We start from the raw sequence: 13,881 nt of genomic DNA, 5'->3' as shown, positions 1-13,881 counted from the left end.
GTGATTTTTTGTGGTAATATAAAAAGTCAAATACAAACCGCAGATGGGGAATTGACTTCAGTAGAGGGGAGTGGAACAATTGAGATTTCACCGACGTTAAGGCTGTCTAATTGTCTTTATGTCCCAAAGCTATCACATAAATTGATGTCTATTAGCCACGTGACGAAGGAATTAATTTGCACACTGCTAATGCATCCTAACTTTTGTGTATTACAGGATATCAGGACGAGGAGGATAATTGGGCGTGGTACTGAGCGTCAAGGCCTCTACTATGTTGACGAGATGGCTCACCAAGGCAGTGCCGCGATGCTGGCTCACGGATCTGCAACCCGAGACGCTTGGTTGTGGCACAGATGTTATGGTCATCCATCTCTCGGTTATTTTAAACTTCTTTTTCCGAACTTTTCTCATCTTAAGAATTTTGATTGTGAATCGTGTGTTTTGGCAAAAAGCCATAGAAAATCTTTTAAATCTACTGAAACTCGTGTTGAAAGTCTTTTTTCATTAGTACAAGATGATGTTTGGGGTCCTGCGCCCGTTACTGGTGATCATGGTTTTCGATATTTCTTTTTATTTGTGGACGATTGTTCGAGAATGACGTGGGTATATTTTTTGAAAAACAAATCTGAAGTTTATGAAAAATTTGTTATTTTTTACAAACTTATCCAAACTCAATTTCAAACAACCACTAAAACTCTTAGGTCTGATAATGGGAGGGAGTTTGTGAATCATGATATGTCAAAATTTTTTGTGGATAAAGGGTTGGTTCATCAAACTTCATGCCCCTATACCCCCGAACAAAATGGAGTAGCCGAGAGGAAAAATAAAATTATTATGGAAATCACTCGTGTTTTTTTTTATTCTAATGTTCCAAAATTTTTATGGCCTGAAGCGGTTGCAACTTCTATTTATTTGGTAAATCATCTTCCCACGAAAATTTTGAAAATGAAAACCCCTTACAGTTGTTGTCTTCACTAGCAAAAATACCCGAACCCCTCACTCTACCCCTTAAAGTATTTGGCTGTTCTGTGTATGTTCATGTTCTGAAACACGAAAGAACAAAATTTTCGGCATGCGCCATTAAATGCATTTTTTGGGGTACGGGATCAATCAAAAAGGTTATAGATGCTTCAATTCGTCGTCTAGGAAGATAATAACAACCATGAATTGCAACTTCTTGGAGTGTGAGTATTACTATACCAATCTTAGTGGTCAGGGGGAGAGTAGTTGTGGTAATAGAACGAGTGGACCCCTAAATTGGTTTGTGTCACCAACAAGTGAATCCGTTGTGGAACCAACAGAGTCAGTTAGCACTGCCGCCGAGCCCGTCTTATCGACAGTGGAGCCTCCTCAACCGCCGAGCCCTAACGATCCTCCTCCAGTGATATCTGAGGTAATTACTGAAGATGGGATCAATAGTGCAAATATTCCTAATAACTCTGTCGTAGAACCAGAACCCATGGAGAATGCTGCTATCGACGGGGATACTGGACAGTACATACTTCCCAACCGAAGCACAAGGGGCATTCCGCCCAAGAGATATAGTCCAGAACATGTATCAAAAAGGAGCAGATATTCAATGGTGAATCTGGCAACCGCAAACATGACAGAGATGGCAAGGGCTTTTATGGCAGCCCTATACGAAGAAGAAGAGATCCCAAGAACGGCAGAAGAAGCCATGGAAATCCCACATTGGAAAGAGGCAATGCTCGTGGAAATGAGGGCACTGATGAAGAGCAAGACATGGGAGGTGTGTATGAGACCAGAAGGAAGACTGGTGGGATGCCAATGGGTGTTTACAATCAAGAGGAAACCGGATGGATCAATTGACCTCTACAAAGCGAGGTTAGTGGCGAAAGAGTACACTCAGACCTATGGAGTTGACTATGCAGAAACATTCTCACCAGTGGCTAAGATGAGTACTATTCGAGTGCTGTTCTCCATCGCTGCAACAAAAAATTGGCCACTACATCAATTTGATGTCACTAACGCCTTCTTGCACGGAGAACTTACTCAACCGATCTACATGGAAGCTCCACCCGGGTTTGAGGGGGGGCTCATGGCAGGAGAGGTGTGTAGACTCAAGAAGACACTATATGGTTTAAAGCAGTCACCCAGGGCGTGGTTCGAAAGATTTACGGAGGTAATGAAGAAATATTGGTACAAACAGAGTAATTCAGATCATACTCTGTTTCTAAAGAAGAAGGACGGAAAGATCACATGTCTGATAATCTATGTGGATGATATGATCCTTACCGGCGATGATGAGGAAGAAATAAAGCAATTGAGAAAGAATCTGTTTACCGAGTTTGAAATGAAAGACTTGGGCCTGTTGAAGTATTTTCTAGGCATCGAAGTGATGCGATCCAAGAAGGGAATATTCATAAGCCAACGGAAGTATGTGTTAGACCTCTTGGCCGAAGTAGGAATGATGGATTGCAAGCCGGCAGAAACCCAATAATGCAGAATCATGGCCTTCGACTGACTGAAGGAGCTGAACTCACCCACCAAACGAGATATCAACGGCTGGTGGGTAAGCTTATCTATCTCTCTCACATTAGACCCGATATTGCATATGTTGTGGGAGTAGTGAGTCAGTTCATGCATAAGCCTCAAGCCGACCACTGGGAAGCAACCTTGAGGATTGTGTGCTATTTAAAGGGGACACCGGGACATGGGATCTTGTTTGAAAATCATGGAAATCTAGAGGTGCACGGATTCACTGATGCGGATTGGGCTGGAAACCCAAATGATCGAAAGTCAACCGCAGGATATCTTACCTTTGTTGGAGGCAATTTAGTGACTTGGCGGAGTAAGAAGCAAAAGGTGGTAGCATTATCAAGCGCAGAAGCAGAATTTCGGGGAGTCAAAAGTGGAGTGACAGAAATCCTATGGCTGAAGAAGTTGTTGACAGAACTTGGATTGATGTCAAAAGAGCCGTGCAAACTCTTTTGTGATAATAAAGCAGCAATTAGTATATCTAAAAATCCGGTACAACATGATCGAACAAAGCATGTGGAAGTAGACCGACATTTTATCAAGGAGAATATTGAAGCAAAGGTGATAGACCTTCCGTTTGTTCGTTCAAAAGATCAATTAGCAGATATTCTAACAAAAGCCGTGGATGCAAGAAGCTTCGCCGAAGTATTGAGCAAGTTAAGGATGGGAAGTCTCATTGCTTAACTTGAGGGGGAGTGTTGGAAGAATCAAGCTAAAATCAAGGAAGATACACGAAGATTGTGGAATTAATTAGAATTATTTGTTCCAGATTTATAGCTAGGGTAAATCATAGAAGATCTGACCATATGTAAATATTACCTCTCCTATTTAGGCATGCTACTATCGTCATTGTAGATATTCCAAAATATCAATGAATATGAAATTTCCTTTCAACTCATGTAAATCATCCATTAATGCAACATTCTGGTGGAATACGGCATGAAATATAACGCGATTCTGCAGTATTTGAACCGCGTGTAAAGAGATTTCGGCTCTCGGAAGCAACAATTTGTTACTAACTTTTATAGAGTTTCAACAAGAAATTGGTCATTCTGTATTCTACATGCAATACGCTGTGGTTCCCGGAAAGGTTGACAACAAGAAAAAAATCCTACAAATGAGTCAATCAATGATCTCTGCTTTATGTAAAGAAAAAGGTTGAGGGCAGCAAAGCAACGAGCCACTCGAAATCTTTTTCCCTCTCTGTAACCTACCAAACTCTATATTCGTTGAAGACGAAAGAGCAGTAACTTGAATGCAAGCAAATCCACATCTGTTGAACCATGAAGGTGAGAGAGAGAGATCAACCATATTCGTCTGTCTTGTCATGCCATTTCTTTGAGAGGAATGAGAAAGTGACATACATAAGGGTGTCATTTTATTGGCTGCCACCAGTCTCAGATGCTTCCGACTCATCATCTGTTACAAGTCGCACACAAATAAACATGATAACTCACAATTTTATAAATGATGTAAGTTCAAGGCAATAAGTTGGAAGCTCGATCCAAAGCTAGAGTTTATATTGCTACTGAGTATTTGAAACAAGTAAATACTGTTTCAGAACCTCCATTAGTTGTGGCCGATAATGCGCAGATGTTACTTATTTCGGAGGATGTTTTACATATTTTGGGTTTTTTCTTAAACAGGACAAACATCATGGATACTTTTGCTAGCTAATGCATCAGACAAATTGCATTTTGTTCAAATATGAGGATGCTATCAAATGAAAATATATGTGACCTACCAAAAAGTGATTTGATTGTTGGCCTCTTTGACTTCGTATTTTTCTTCTTCAGTTCAGCTGTTGAAGAAATAAAATTAAAGAGATCAAGTATCAGTCACCATGAAAGGACGAAATGTAACTTAGAAGCATGCAACTGTTGATATCATCAGCTATTCCATATTACTCCCTCCGTCCAATGAATAAATGTCCCATAGTTGACCGGCTCAAGTTTTAAGAAATTGTATCTTTGTGAAGTAAAGTGGATAGAAAAGGTTAGAGAAATGTGGGTCCTACTTTTATATAATATTTTTATAATAAAATGTGAGTGGAAGAAGTTAGTGGAATGTAGGGTCCACTTACCAAAAATAGTATAAGTGAAATAAGACATTTATTAGCGGACATGAAAAAGGGAAAATGGGACATTTAGTAGCGGACGGAGGGAGTACATGGAAAATGCACTGATACGTATAAACTAAGTACTTGTCAGAGCTACAAAACAACAAATGCTATATAAAATGCACGAGCATAAGACTAAGTGCATAAAGCATGCACAACACATAGCCAGAGAGAGAGAGAGAGAGAGAGATACCCATTCCAGGAACTTGGAAGTCATTCACAATTTCAAAGTTCTTGTATGTGTACCCCACAAAGTTGATGTCTTTGGAAGAAAGCATATTCTGTTAAATGAAAAGATAATATTAACAATGGAGGGGAAAAAAGTACCCAATACTGTGGTAGTAATATTCATAATAGAAAGAAAAACCTAAGTGGAAGTAATTGTAGTGTAATATCAGACAGATAAAACTAGATATGGACTTCATCAAACAAAGTTTGCAGTAAAAGTTGGCATTTTTCAGGCCAAGGATTATTGAAACAAAGGGTTCAAGAAACAAGCATCTATCGCTCGGAATGTTAGAGTTATTGTTAACTATCGTGGATATTTCAGGGGTATTAACTTTTCAGGAGACGAATTTGGATTGTAGATAAAGATGTTTTGTTCCAGAGTTTTGCTAAAATATCGAGAATATAGTGGATGTATCACGAAAAATTGAAAAATATAGGCTATCCCAAATTTACAGTTTGACTTGTTGAGATATACATAAAGGTTAAAAGTACGTTAAAAGTTAACTATACAATTAATTGGACTAATGAAAACATGTTTTACTATGCACTCAGCCAAATGTCATGTGGAGATCCAAGCATATACCAACATGATAATTGGGTCCATCCAAACTATCCCACCCTTGGCAAAACAGTTAATATAAAAAAAATTACAAATGACGTGCATGTGTAACTACCAGAAAAGTTACTCTAATTTGATGACCTAATATCTATATTATTTACAACAAGATAGTGTTTCATCATTTTGGTGTTAGTATTCTTTTTGGGTTGCAGCCACAAATTTTAAACATTGCAATTGCAACACCATCTTCTTATATTTTGCAAGTACAACATTCTAATTTTTACATCAAAGTATTTCCAGTATGTAAAACTAAAACAACATTCTTCCATAGATCTCAGGGAATGCCATGAGCAAGTAACACAATAGGCAAAAATGTAGAAAATGGCAAAAAACACTGCAGAATATATGGTTATAATTTGTGCAATACATATATAGAAGTAGAACATCTTTCCAAATATACATTCAAAAACTTGAAGCATAAAAATTACCTTTCTCCATGGACTAGATTTTGATGAAGTTGAGGTGTGGTGTTCAGCCTGCAGCACAAAATAGTTTTGATTAGCTACACCTTTTAATGATTTTAAAGAAGACATTAAAAGTCTTATTTGGACAGATACCGATACCTCTTCAAACTTCTCAAAATTTTGGGTATCCAGCTCATCTTTAACCTCGGGAATAAATGCTGCTTCCATATTGTATATGTTATCCCATTCAATCCCGTTAAACCAAGGATGCACCTAAACAAACAGATAATCAACCAATTTCTCACCAACTTGTGTAAGTCCAAAGAACATGCCATATCACACTGTACACCACACCTTTATTTCATCTGCACCATTTGAACCAAGCCTCTGATTAACACTACATAGTAGTTTGCTTATCAGGTCTTTTGCTTCAAAAGTAAGTGTAGCTTCCTCTGGAAACTTTAGATGTGATTTCCAGTTCACTATCTGCAATTGAGAACAAAAAGTCTAAAATTAATGAATCTAAAATTACTTCATTTAACTTGACCCATTTTATAACATAAGGATTACAGGGAATCAGTAGTGACACAATTAGAACTGGGGATATAAAGAGATTAAAACTGGCAGATCTGCCAAAATGCTCAAGGATGGAATATTAAAGCATGATGACACTTTCTTTCATTAAAAAAAATTCCATATTATAGACATCCAACTAATCCAACTTCAGTGATTATCAATGCAAAAATCCTGAGCAGGAGCAAATATATTTCCTTCAGCAACCTTGGAACTCAAAAAACCATGTGAACACTCACATAGATAGATAATCTCCCAAGACTCTAATTATGGGTAGCTGGAAGTAACATCTCAAGTCCATGAGCTCACTGAGATTATTAAATTATAGGATTAATCCAATTCATATCTGGATACAAATTTTAGTGCAAAATGCATCAATTAAATCATTCATAAATTTCGTATATTACTTTTAACTTTTAGCAGAATTAAGGTCACAGCGTCCAAGCAGTTTCTATTGGCACGGGTAGTGAGCCTAATTGATGGAGGTTACCCGTGCAGAGATCCTTGAAGTGAAGTGATTCAACAGACACATAAGAGAAACATCAAACTCCGTAACAAAGCAAAACATTAAGCTATGAATTTCTGCCACATCAGAGGGAATCCTTGTCTTACCTTCCGGCACGTAGTCATAGGATCATCAGAATAAAAGGGAGGATAACCCACAAGCATTTCAAACATGATAGCACCAAGGGACCACCTACATAACAACGAAAAACCCTCACTTTACAGTAGTGGGTGGAAGAAAAGTACTCAGCGACTAATTAGCCTCTTCAATTACATATAGGTGTCGGTTTGAGATGATAGCTTTGATAATTAATGCCTATGGCAGGAGAAAAGATGTTGAAACGGGAAGGAGCAAGCAAAATTATTTACAAATATGTGTCGGATATTTAAAAAAGAATAGGATAACCAAAAATTGAGTAAAACTAAAAAATTCAACGGGTATATATAAACTAACCAATCACATTCCATTCCATAGCCCTTCTTTAACAGAACTTCTGGAGCAATATAATCGGGTGTACCAACAGTTGAATAAGCCTGCAATCAGCGATTTGACATAAGAAAAAGGTTGCACACCAAGTATTTCTAAAAGTATGAAGAACAATATCGTGACAATTCAAGTGTACACCATTCCTAATGTTCTGCAAGAATGAAGCACATAGCATAGCTAACTAACCAAAAAACAATCAGTTACCAACCACTGTTGTCCTAGCATAGTATTAACGTAAAGATAAAACAAGAGAAATTTTGCTTAACTTACAAGCATTCTCCGATTTTTCTGCCAATGTTGCAATTGCTCTTGTTGCGTGCGTTTTGGAGCTGAGCTATCCTCACCTTTTGAATTTCCATTAACGCCGTCTCCAACTGCAAAATCTTCTTTTAGAGTACTGCAGTCTAGAGGCTTGCACAGGCCAAAATCTGATAATCTTAAATGACCATGCCTATCAAGTAGTAAGTTATCAGGCTTAATGTCTCTGCAACCAATCAGATGTAAGGAAAAAAGAAGTTAGACACTGAGGTAGCTCAATGAAATGCAATATACAGCATGCAAACTTGAAAATATGGATCCGGAACTGAAATTTTACTTACCTATGTATATAGTGGTGTTTATGAATAGATTCAATAGCCAAAACTGTCTCTGCTACATAAAATCTGGCCTCATCCTCAGTCAATGTATCCTTCCTCATTAATAAAGTCATCACATCTCCACCCGGAAGATATTCCATGATAAGATACAAATACTCGTCATCTTGGAAAGAGCAATACAATTTGACAATGCAATTGCTATCCACCTCTGCAAGCAGATTCCTTTCAGCTTTCACATGTTCAACCTAGAAAATACAGAACTAAAAGTCAAATGACACAATAAACATAACCATATCAAGATCTACTGAAGATAAATAATCATATACCTGGCCTCTACGAAGCATTTCTGATTTCTTAAGCTTTTTCATTGCATATACACAACCTGTCGTCTTCTCTCTACAGACTCTAACCTGTACAGCATAACCACTCATTAGGACGTTTTTTTTTTTAAATTTAACTTCATATATTTATATCATATATATGAAGGAGGAAATTACAAATCAGCTCCTATAACAAGGAGGAAAGACAAATTACGCCACCCAGGGTTCGAACTCGAGACCTCCAGGATGGACGCGGTATCCAGCACCCTTTACCGCTAGGCCAAGGGGCTTGGATAACCACTCATTAGGACGTTATCTTTCAGGTATTTAGTAGCAGAATACATACACTCAAATAGCATCTTGTGGTGTGCAATAGTCTAGGAAAAACATGCCAAATCAACTCAACATTCCCATGACAATTTTCATTAGTAAGTTAATGGACAAAAGCCAATAACCCCCAAGAAATGGATCATATATTCAATCACTTTAATAAAATTTAAAGATATAATCAAGTCGCCTGTCCAGGTCATGAATGACCAATGGATCAACTTTCCAGTTACATATGTACACATGATATACGCATCCTTCAGTGCCCCCATCACTCACACTCACGATGCTATTTGTCACCATTAGCCTCCTTCCTGCCACTGTCTCCCTCCTACCCCTAAATCTTCCAGCCTAAGGCAATGATACCCCCAGTACATTTTACTTTCATAAAGCATTTTATCTCTCTACATAACTGCTCCATCATCAACCACATTCCCTTTCTTCAGTCCTCACTGTTATCAATGTCTTCTCCATGCAGCTAACCCAGACACTGGTCCTACCTCCATACACCTACCACACCATCAGTGCCATTATCTGGCACCCAAGCCATCACTTGAACAAAGTCATTACTTACTATTGTGTTTAAAAAACTTTCTCATCCTTCTCGGGCCTGGATATTTAGGGACAAAGATCATGGGATGAAACTCAACTGTGGGAAGTGATAAAGAAGAAAATGGGATGACTTTTCATTTCAACATAGCCTATGGACAAAAACATATACATTTACACATTGCAATTCTATCTATCAACTTTCAGTTATACAAGTGTTTGTATTCATTATGGGCCATGATTAAATAAAATCAATTACTTTAAAAGGCTAATCTGAATAGGGACAGCAGCAGAACATGCGAACTATTTATTCCATTTAGTGACCAAATCTCATTTCATACTGAGTCATAGCAGGCCAGACGGTATTGTGAAGTTGATCTACTTCCTTCTTCCTTTAATGATTGGCTTCACTATCCATTATAGCAAAGCAGACTCATACCACGTAAAAAAGAAATCATGTAAATTGCAGCCAGAACACAGAATGATTGGCATGCCCAACTCTTGTGAAAGGGGTATGTTGCATTTGGACTGGAGGATTTGAATTAAAGGAAAATAAGTAAATCCGGAGCATAAATTGGTTAAATTTTATTACCAAGTCACTCCAAGATTACAAATAGGTGCAATATAAAAGGCAGTACACATCAAGGTTAACAGCTAATTACTACTCATAATTATATGGATTGGCCATCAATGGAGAACTATATAGAGCTATTCAATAAATTAGTATTTTATTTAGCCGCAGATATTAAGGCAAAATTATTTCTGGGTTTCTTGTTTTTTTTTGTATCCTTTAAATTCAAGTATTCATTCTGTATCAGTTTCTTTATTGATTTCAATAGCCACTTAGCGCGAACATTCCAATTTTAATCTTACAAGGAAACTTAAGCTCTGATGTTACGGAATTCACCACAGTTCCACCCAACTTCTGCTATAAAGTTATGAAATAAAACAAATGTAGAAATACGAATTGCTACCATTTTGAAGTCTGGAAATAAAGGCATCAATAATATGACTGGATTATAAATATGCTCCTTGTATTTATTAGAAAAACTTTTGCTAAAGGGTCAATGCTAGAATGCACGGACATGCAATTGGTTCTTTTCTAATTTTGGGGAACATCCGCAAAAAAGGTTCCCAAAATGGAAACCTTTTTTATGTTTACATTATAGGGAAAACGCACCATCTTTAGAAACGCACACATCCTGCGTGTTTTAAAAACAAAAACACATAACTCCTGCAACAAATACACATCAAGCCATATCACAAAATTTAACCAAACCCTAATTTTACATGTAACTTAAATTAAGGTTACTTTAACTAAATTTAACATCTGCATGTACTCCCTCCGTCCCACCATAAGCGAAGTGCTTCTTTTAAGCACTTGTTTTGGGAAAATGATATTTAATAGTTAAAGTGGAGAGAGAGTTAAGTATAGGAGAGAATAATGTATCACTTAGGGTGGGACAGAGGGAGTGCCATTAAACAAAATTGAGGATGATTTCAAACCAAACCAAACATAGCTCAATGCATGAGAAATAGTTTCAAATTTCCCAAACTCGTGTGTTTGTATGGTATGTTCAAGCATAATGGGGGGAGAAGGTATTCTGCCTCGTTTATGTCAAGTGTGTCCATTTCTAAAGCATGGGCGTTTTTAAAAACCCACACCTTGCGCGCGTTTTTCCTAAAATTGAAATCATAAAAAGGTTCCAATTTGGGAACCTTTTCATGGATCTTCACCGAATTCGAAAAAATCAGTCTAACTGGACAGAGCTGAGGAAATTAGGAGTTTGATGAATTGCTGTCTGGATATGAATCGATAGGAAACTTGACATATAGAATTTCAACTGAAGCAAGTAATAAAAGCTGAAATAGGCATATAAGTTATACTAATCTTTACCTCACCAAAAGCACCTTTCCCAATCATAGTGAGCAACTCAAAGTCATCGGCACCCATTTTGTGCCTCTGAAGGCGCATGTATTCAGTTTCTTTCTTCTCCAAAAATTTTAATAAGTTATTTTGATCTTCCTCAGATACATCAGCATCAGCTAGCTTCTTTTCAAGCACATTTCGCCTGTTAACAACCAAATGTAAAATAATAACTTGTCATCAATATAAGAGAAGTGACATTTCCTATTCATAAATCCGAAACATAATGTGGTCAAAGAAGTAAACGTCATGTGGTTGACCGTTATTTAGGGTCCAGAAAGTATGTTCTGGACCCTAAGTAAACTTTTATTCATCTAGTTTCTAACAGCTGAAACTAAGCAATGAACCTGACATTAGAATTTAATCACTAGAGATGTTAATGATCAGGCGTAAACATCATTTAATCATTTACCTGGTCCTATACAGCAGCTTAACTTTTAGCTAATATATTATGAAAAAAGAAAAACTACTAAGAATGTATATGACGAAGCCAAAATTCTCAATATCAGCTATTTTACATATAAAAGAATATTTACCAATAAAGAAAAAGATTAGTCAGTTAATTTTCTTGAGGAGAGAAAACCATTTAGGATATTGTCGTCGCATAAGAGAACATATCCCAATAAAGAAAAAGAAATATATGTATAATGTCTATGAACTTATTTTCTCCATGAAACAAATTAACAATAGTTCTGCTTCTGGAAATATGTGGCATCGAACTACTGACATTTGTCTGTTTGAGTTTTAAATGGGCCCAAACTGAATAACAACTTTCACTAACAAGACCTTACAAATTAGGAAATTTTGCACATATTCCACAAAGCTGAGGGTTCATTCACTTCATATTTACCTAATCCTCAAATAACTATTACTAGACAGAAAGGCCTATAAAATAGTGGCTAGAGGATACCAATAAGACATAGAATTTTATAATAATGTTGCAGGTTAATCATGATGATAGAAATTTCTAGTAAAATAATTACAGTGAAGAAACTGATACATATTTTTTTATGCAATGCACGTGCTTGAGATGAAATAAAAAATCTTAACACAAGAGGTGTACAGAAGAAAGTTTCTTCAAAAACAATGCAGCCAAAACAAGTTTAGGTAATATACTATACCGCTGCCTCCTTTCCTGAAGATTTCTCATTTGCTCCTTGTAATGATTTTCAATGTACTGCTTTGCAGCAGCCACCTTCTGTTTTGTGAGAGTTGAGGCTTCATCATCAGCAAGTAAGTCTGCTGGTGGTTCTTCTCTTGCACTACCCATTGAGTCTTTGTTCCTACTCACTGTCCTCAATGTCCTCAAACGGTCTCTTTGCTGAAACTTGTGGAACCAACTTTTGGCTGAATCCATCAAGTAGTTTTCCTCTGCTTAAGAGGTAAATTACACGCAACTCCCCAGGCAACTTCCATCATAATGACATCATAATCTCATCTGCCAAACATCTTTCAATGACAGCGATTATTTTAGACAACGTTACATCCCCAACTGAATATTCATATGACTCTGGACAGGCAGATAAGAGTTGTTACCTTGGTACAATGTGTATTCCTAATCAGTTCTGTATTACACTACTTTGAAACTTCTATTCCTGTCCAGTCAAAATGGCACAAACATTACCAATTTCAGAACATTATTCAAATTACCAACGAATCATGAAATCAAATGAATCTCACGTGTTACCCAAAGCACATAATAAACCTGGAGTCGTAAACGTAAATGTGATTCAGCACATAAACAACACTTTTCATAGGTAAATATGATTCAGAACAAAAATGATAAAATTGGAGCACATAAGTTAGTTTCACCACACACATAAATCGCCTAATCACAATACTTTCCAAAGATTGACATAGCATAAACAACATAATAAAAAATACGTCAGCGTTAATTTGAAAAGATCGCGGAGACACCTTGATTCCGAAATTGCTAAATGTCAAAAACTCGCCGACGCTGCTGAAAACCTATTTAAAAATAAAAGCCGGCGAATCAAAATTACTAGAATTACATATTTCGTTGACATGCAGCAAAAATCGAGGACAATAGATTTCTGTAGACGAATGCAATTGCCAGAAGATGACGGAACTAAAAATAAAAACACAATTTCAAAATGCTTCTCGGCAAAAAAACACAAAATAGACTCAGAAAAAATTGAAAATAAACAGAGCAATAGGCAGAAACGATCGCTTACCGCCAAAGCTTTTAGAGATAGAGAGATAAAACCGATCGAAGCAAATACAGCCGTGCACGACGCATACACATTTATATATGTATATAATCGCAATATTCGAAATTGATTGATTGTCTACGACTGCATATGCAATGCCGAAAACAAAATCGCCATTTTCGATGCTTTTGGAAACAAAGAGATGAGCTCGCATGATCTAAACGTTTTCTCCGCTATTTATATTGTCAACTTTTTGGAGGAAAAGAAATGTACAGTATTCACTAATTAGGAAATCTGCAATTTACTAATAGGAAAATAGGGTTCACTTTTTAATGGGTATGATGTGAACAATATTATCATAATCAATTTTACAATTTTGGTAATGTTGTTTTATTTATGTACAAATAAAATATAGCGTACACCTAATTAATGTCGACGACATTATTCATCTTTGTTTTATTATATGGCACTTCGAAATAGTTGAATCATATAGTAACACGTGTTAGCCGATTTATCCATAATCAAGAAATAGTTTCCAATTATGTATTTTCATCAACA

General features: G+C 36.7%; 1 protein-coding gene across 6 annotated transcripts; it reads right to left on the bottom strand.

Moving 5' to 3' along the window:
- Positions 1–3,492: 3,492 nt before the first annotated feature.
- LOC121763062 (serine/threonine-protein kinase tricornered-like) lies at positions 3,493–13,572 on the bottom strand. 6 transcript variants are annotated; one of them, XM_042159122.1, is made up of 17 exons: positions 13,348–13,572; positions 13,070–13,120; positions 12,689–12,747; positions 12,274–12,601; positions 11,123–11,297; positions 8,356–8,439; positions 8,033–8,274; positions 7,704–7,917; positions 7,401–7,480; positions 7,055–7,139; positions 6,224–6,355; positions 6,029–6,142; positions 5,894–5,941; positions 4,812–4,899; positions 4,244–4,300; positions 3,864–3,918; positions 3,493–3,772 (listed from the first exon to the last, which is right to left on the bottom strand). In XM_042159122.1, exons 4-16 carry the CDS (start codon positions 12,507–12,509, stop codon positions 3,878–3,880), a joined length of 1,596 nt encoding a protein of 531 aa, XP_042015056.1. In that variant the 5' UTR covers positions 12,510–12,601; positions 12,689–12,747; positions 13,070–13,120; positions 13,348–13,572; the 3' UTR covers positions 3,493–3,772; positions 3,864–3,877. The 6 variants fall into 6 exon arrangements, with proteins under 6 accessions (XP_042015056.1, XP_042015051.1, XP_042015053.1 ...); XM_042159117.1 differs by having other exon boundaries at positions 3,493–3,918; XM_042159119.1 differs by having other exon boundaries at positions 3,493–3,918; positions 12,274–12,590.
- Between the last annotated feature and the right edge of the window lie 309 nt (positions 13,573–13,881).

The sequence above is a fragment of the Salvia splendens genome, chromosome 13 (assembly GCF_004379255.2).
Source record: "Salvia splendens isolate huo1 chromosome 13, SspV2, whole genome shotgun sequence".
In the NCBI taxonomy this organism is placed as follows: domain Eukaryota; kingdom Viridiplantae; phylum Streptophyta; class Magnoliopsida; order Lamiales; family Lamiaceae; genus Salvia; species Salvia splendens.
This window is presented reverse-complemented; position numbering and strand designations above follow the sequence as displayed.

What these genes read in the sequence shown, in the direction of transcription:
- LOC121763062 (XM_042159117.1), bottom strand. Translation starts at nt 12,509, where the DNA reads ATGGATTCAGCCAAAAGTTGGTTCCACAAGTTTCAGCAAAGAGACCGT. An exon ending in AAATGCTTCGTAGAGGCCAG is followed by an intron (nt 8,275 to 8,355) that starts GTATATGATTAT and finishes TGTATTTTCTAG; the next exon opens with GTTGAACATGTGAAAGCTGA. An exon ending in ATTTTGAGAAGTTTGAAGAG is followed by an intron (nt 5,942 to 6,028) that starts GTATCGGTATCT and finishes TTTGTGCTGCAG; the next exon opens with GCTGAACACCACACCTCAAC.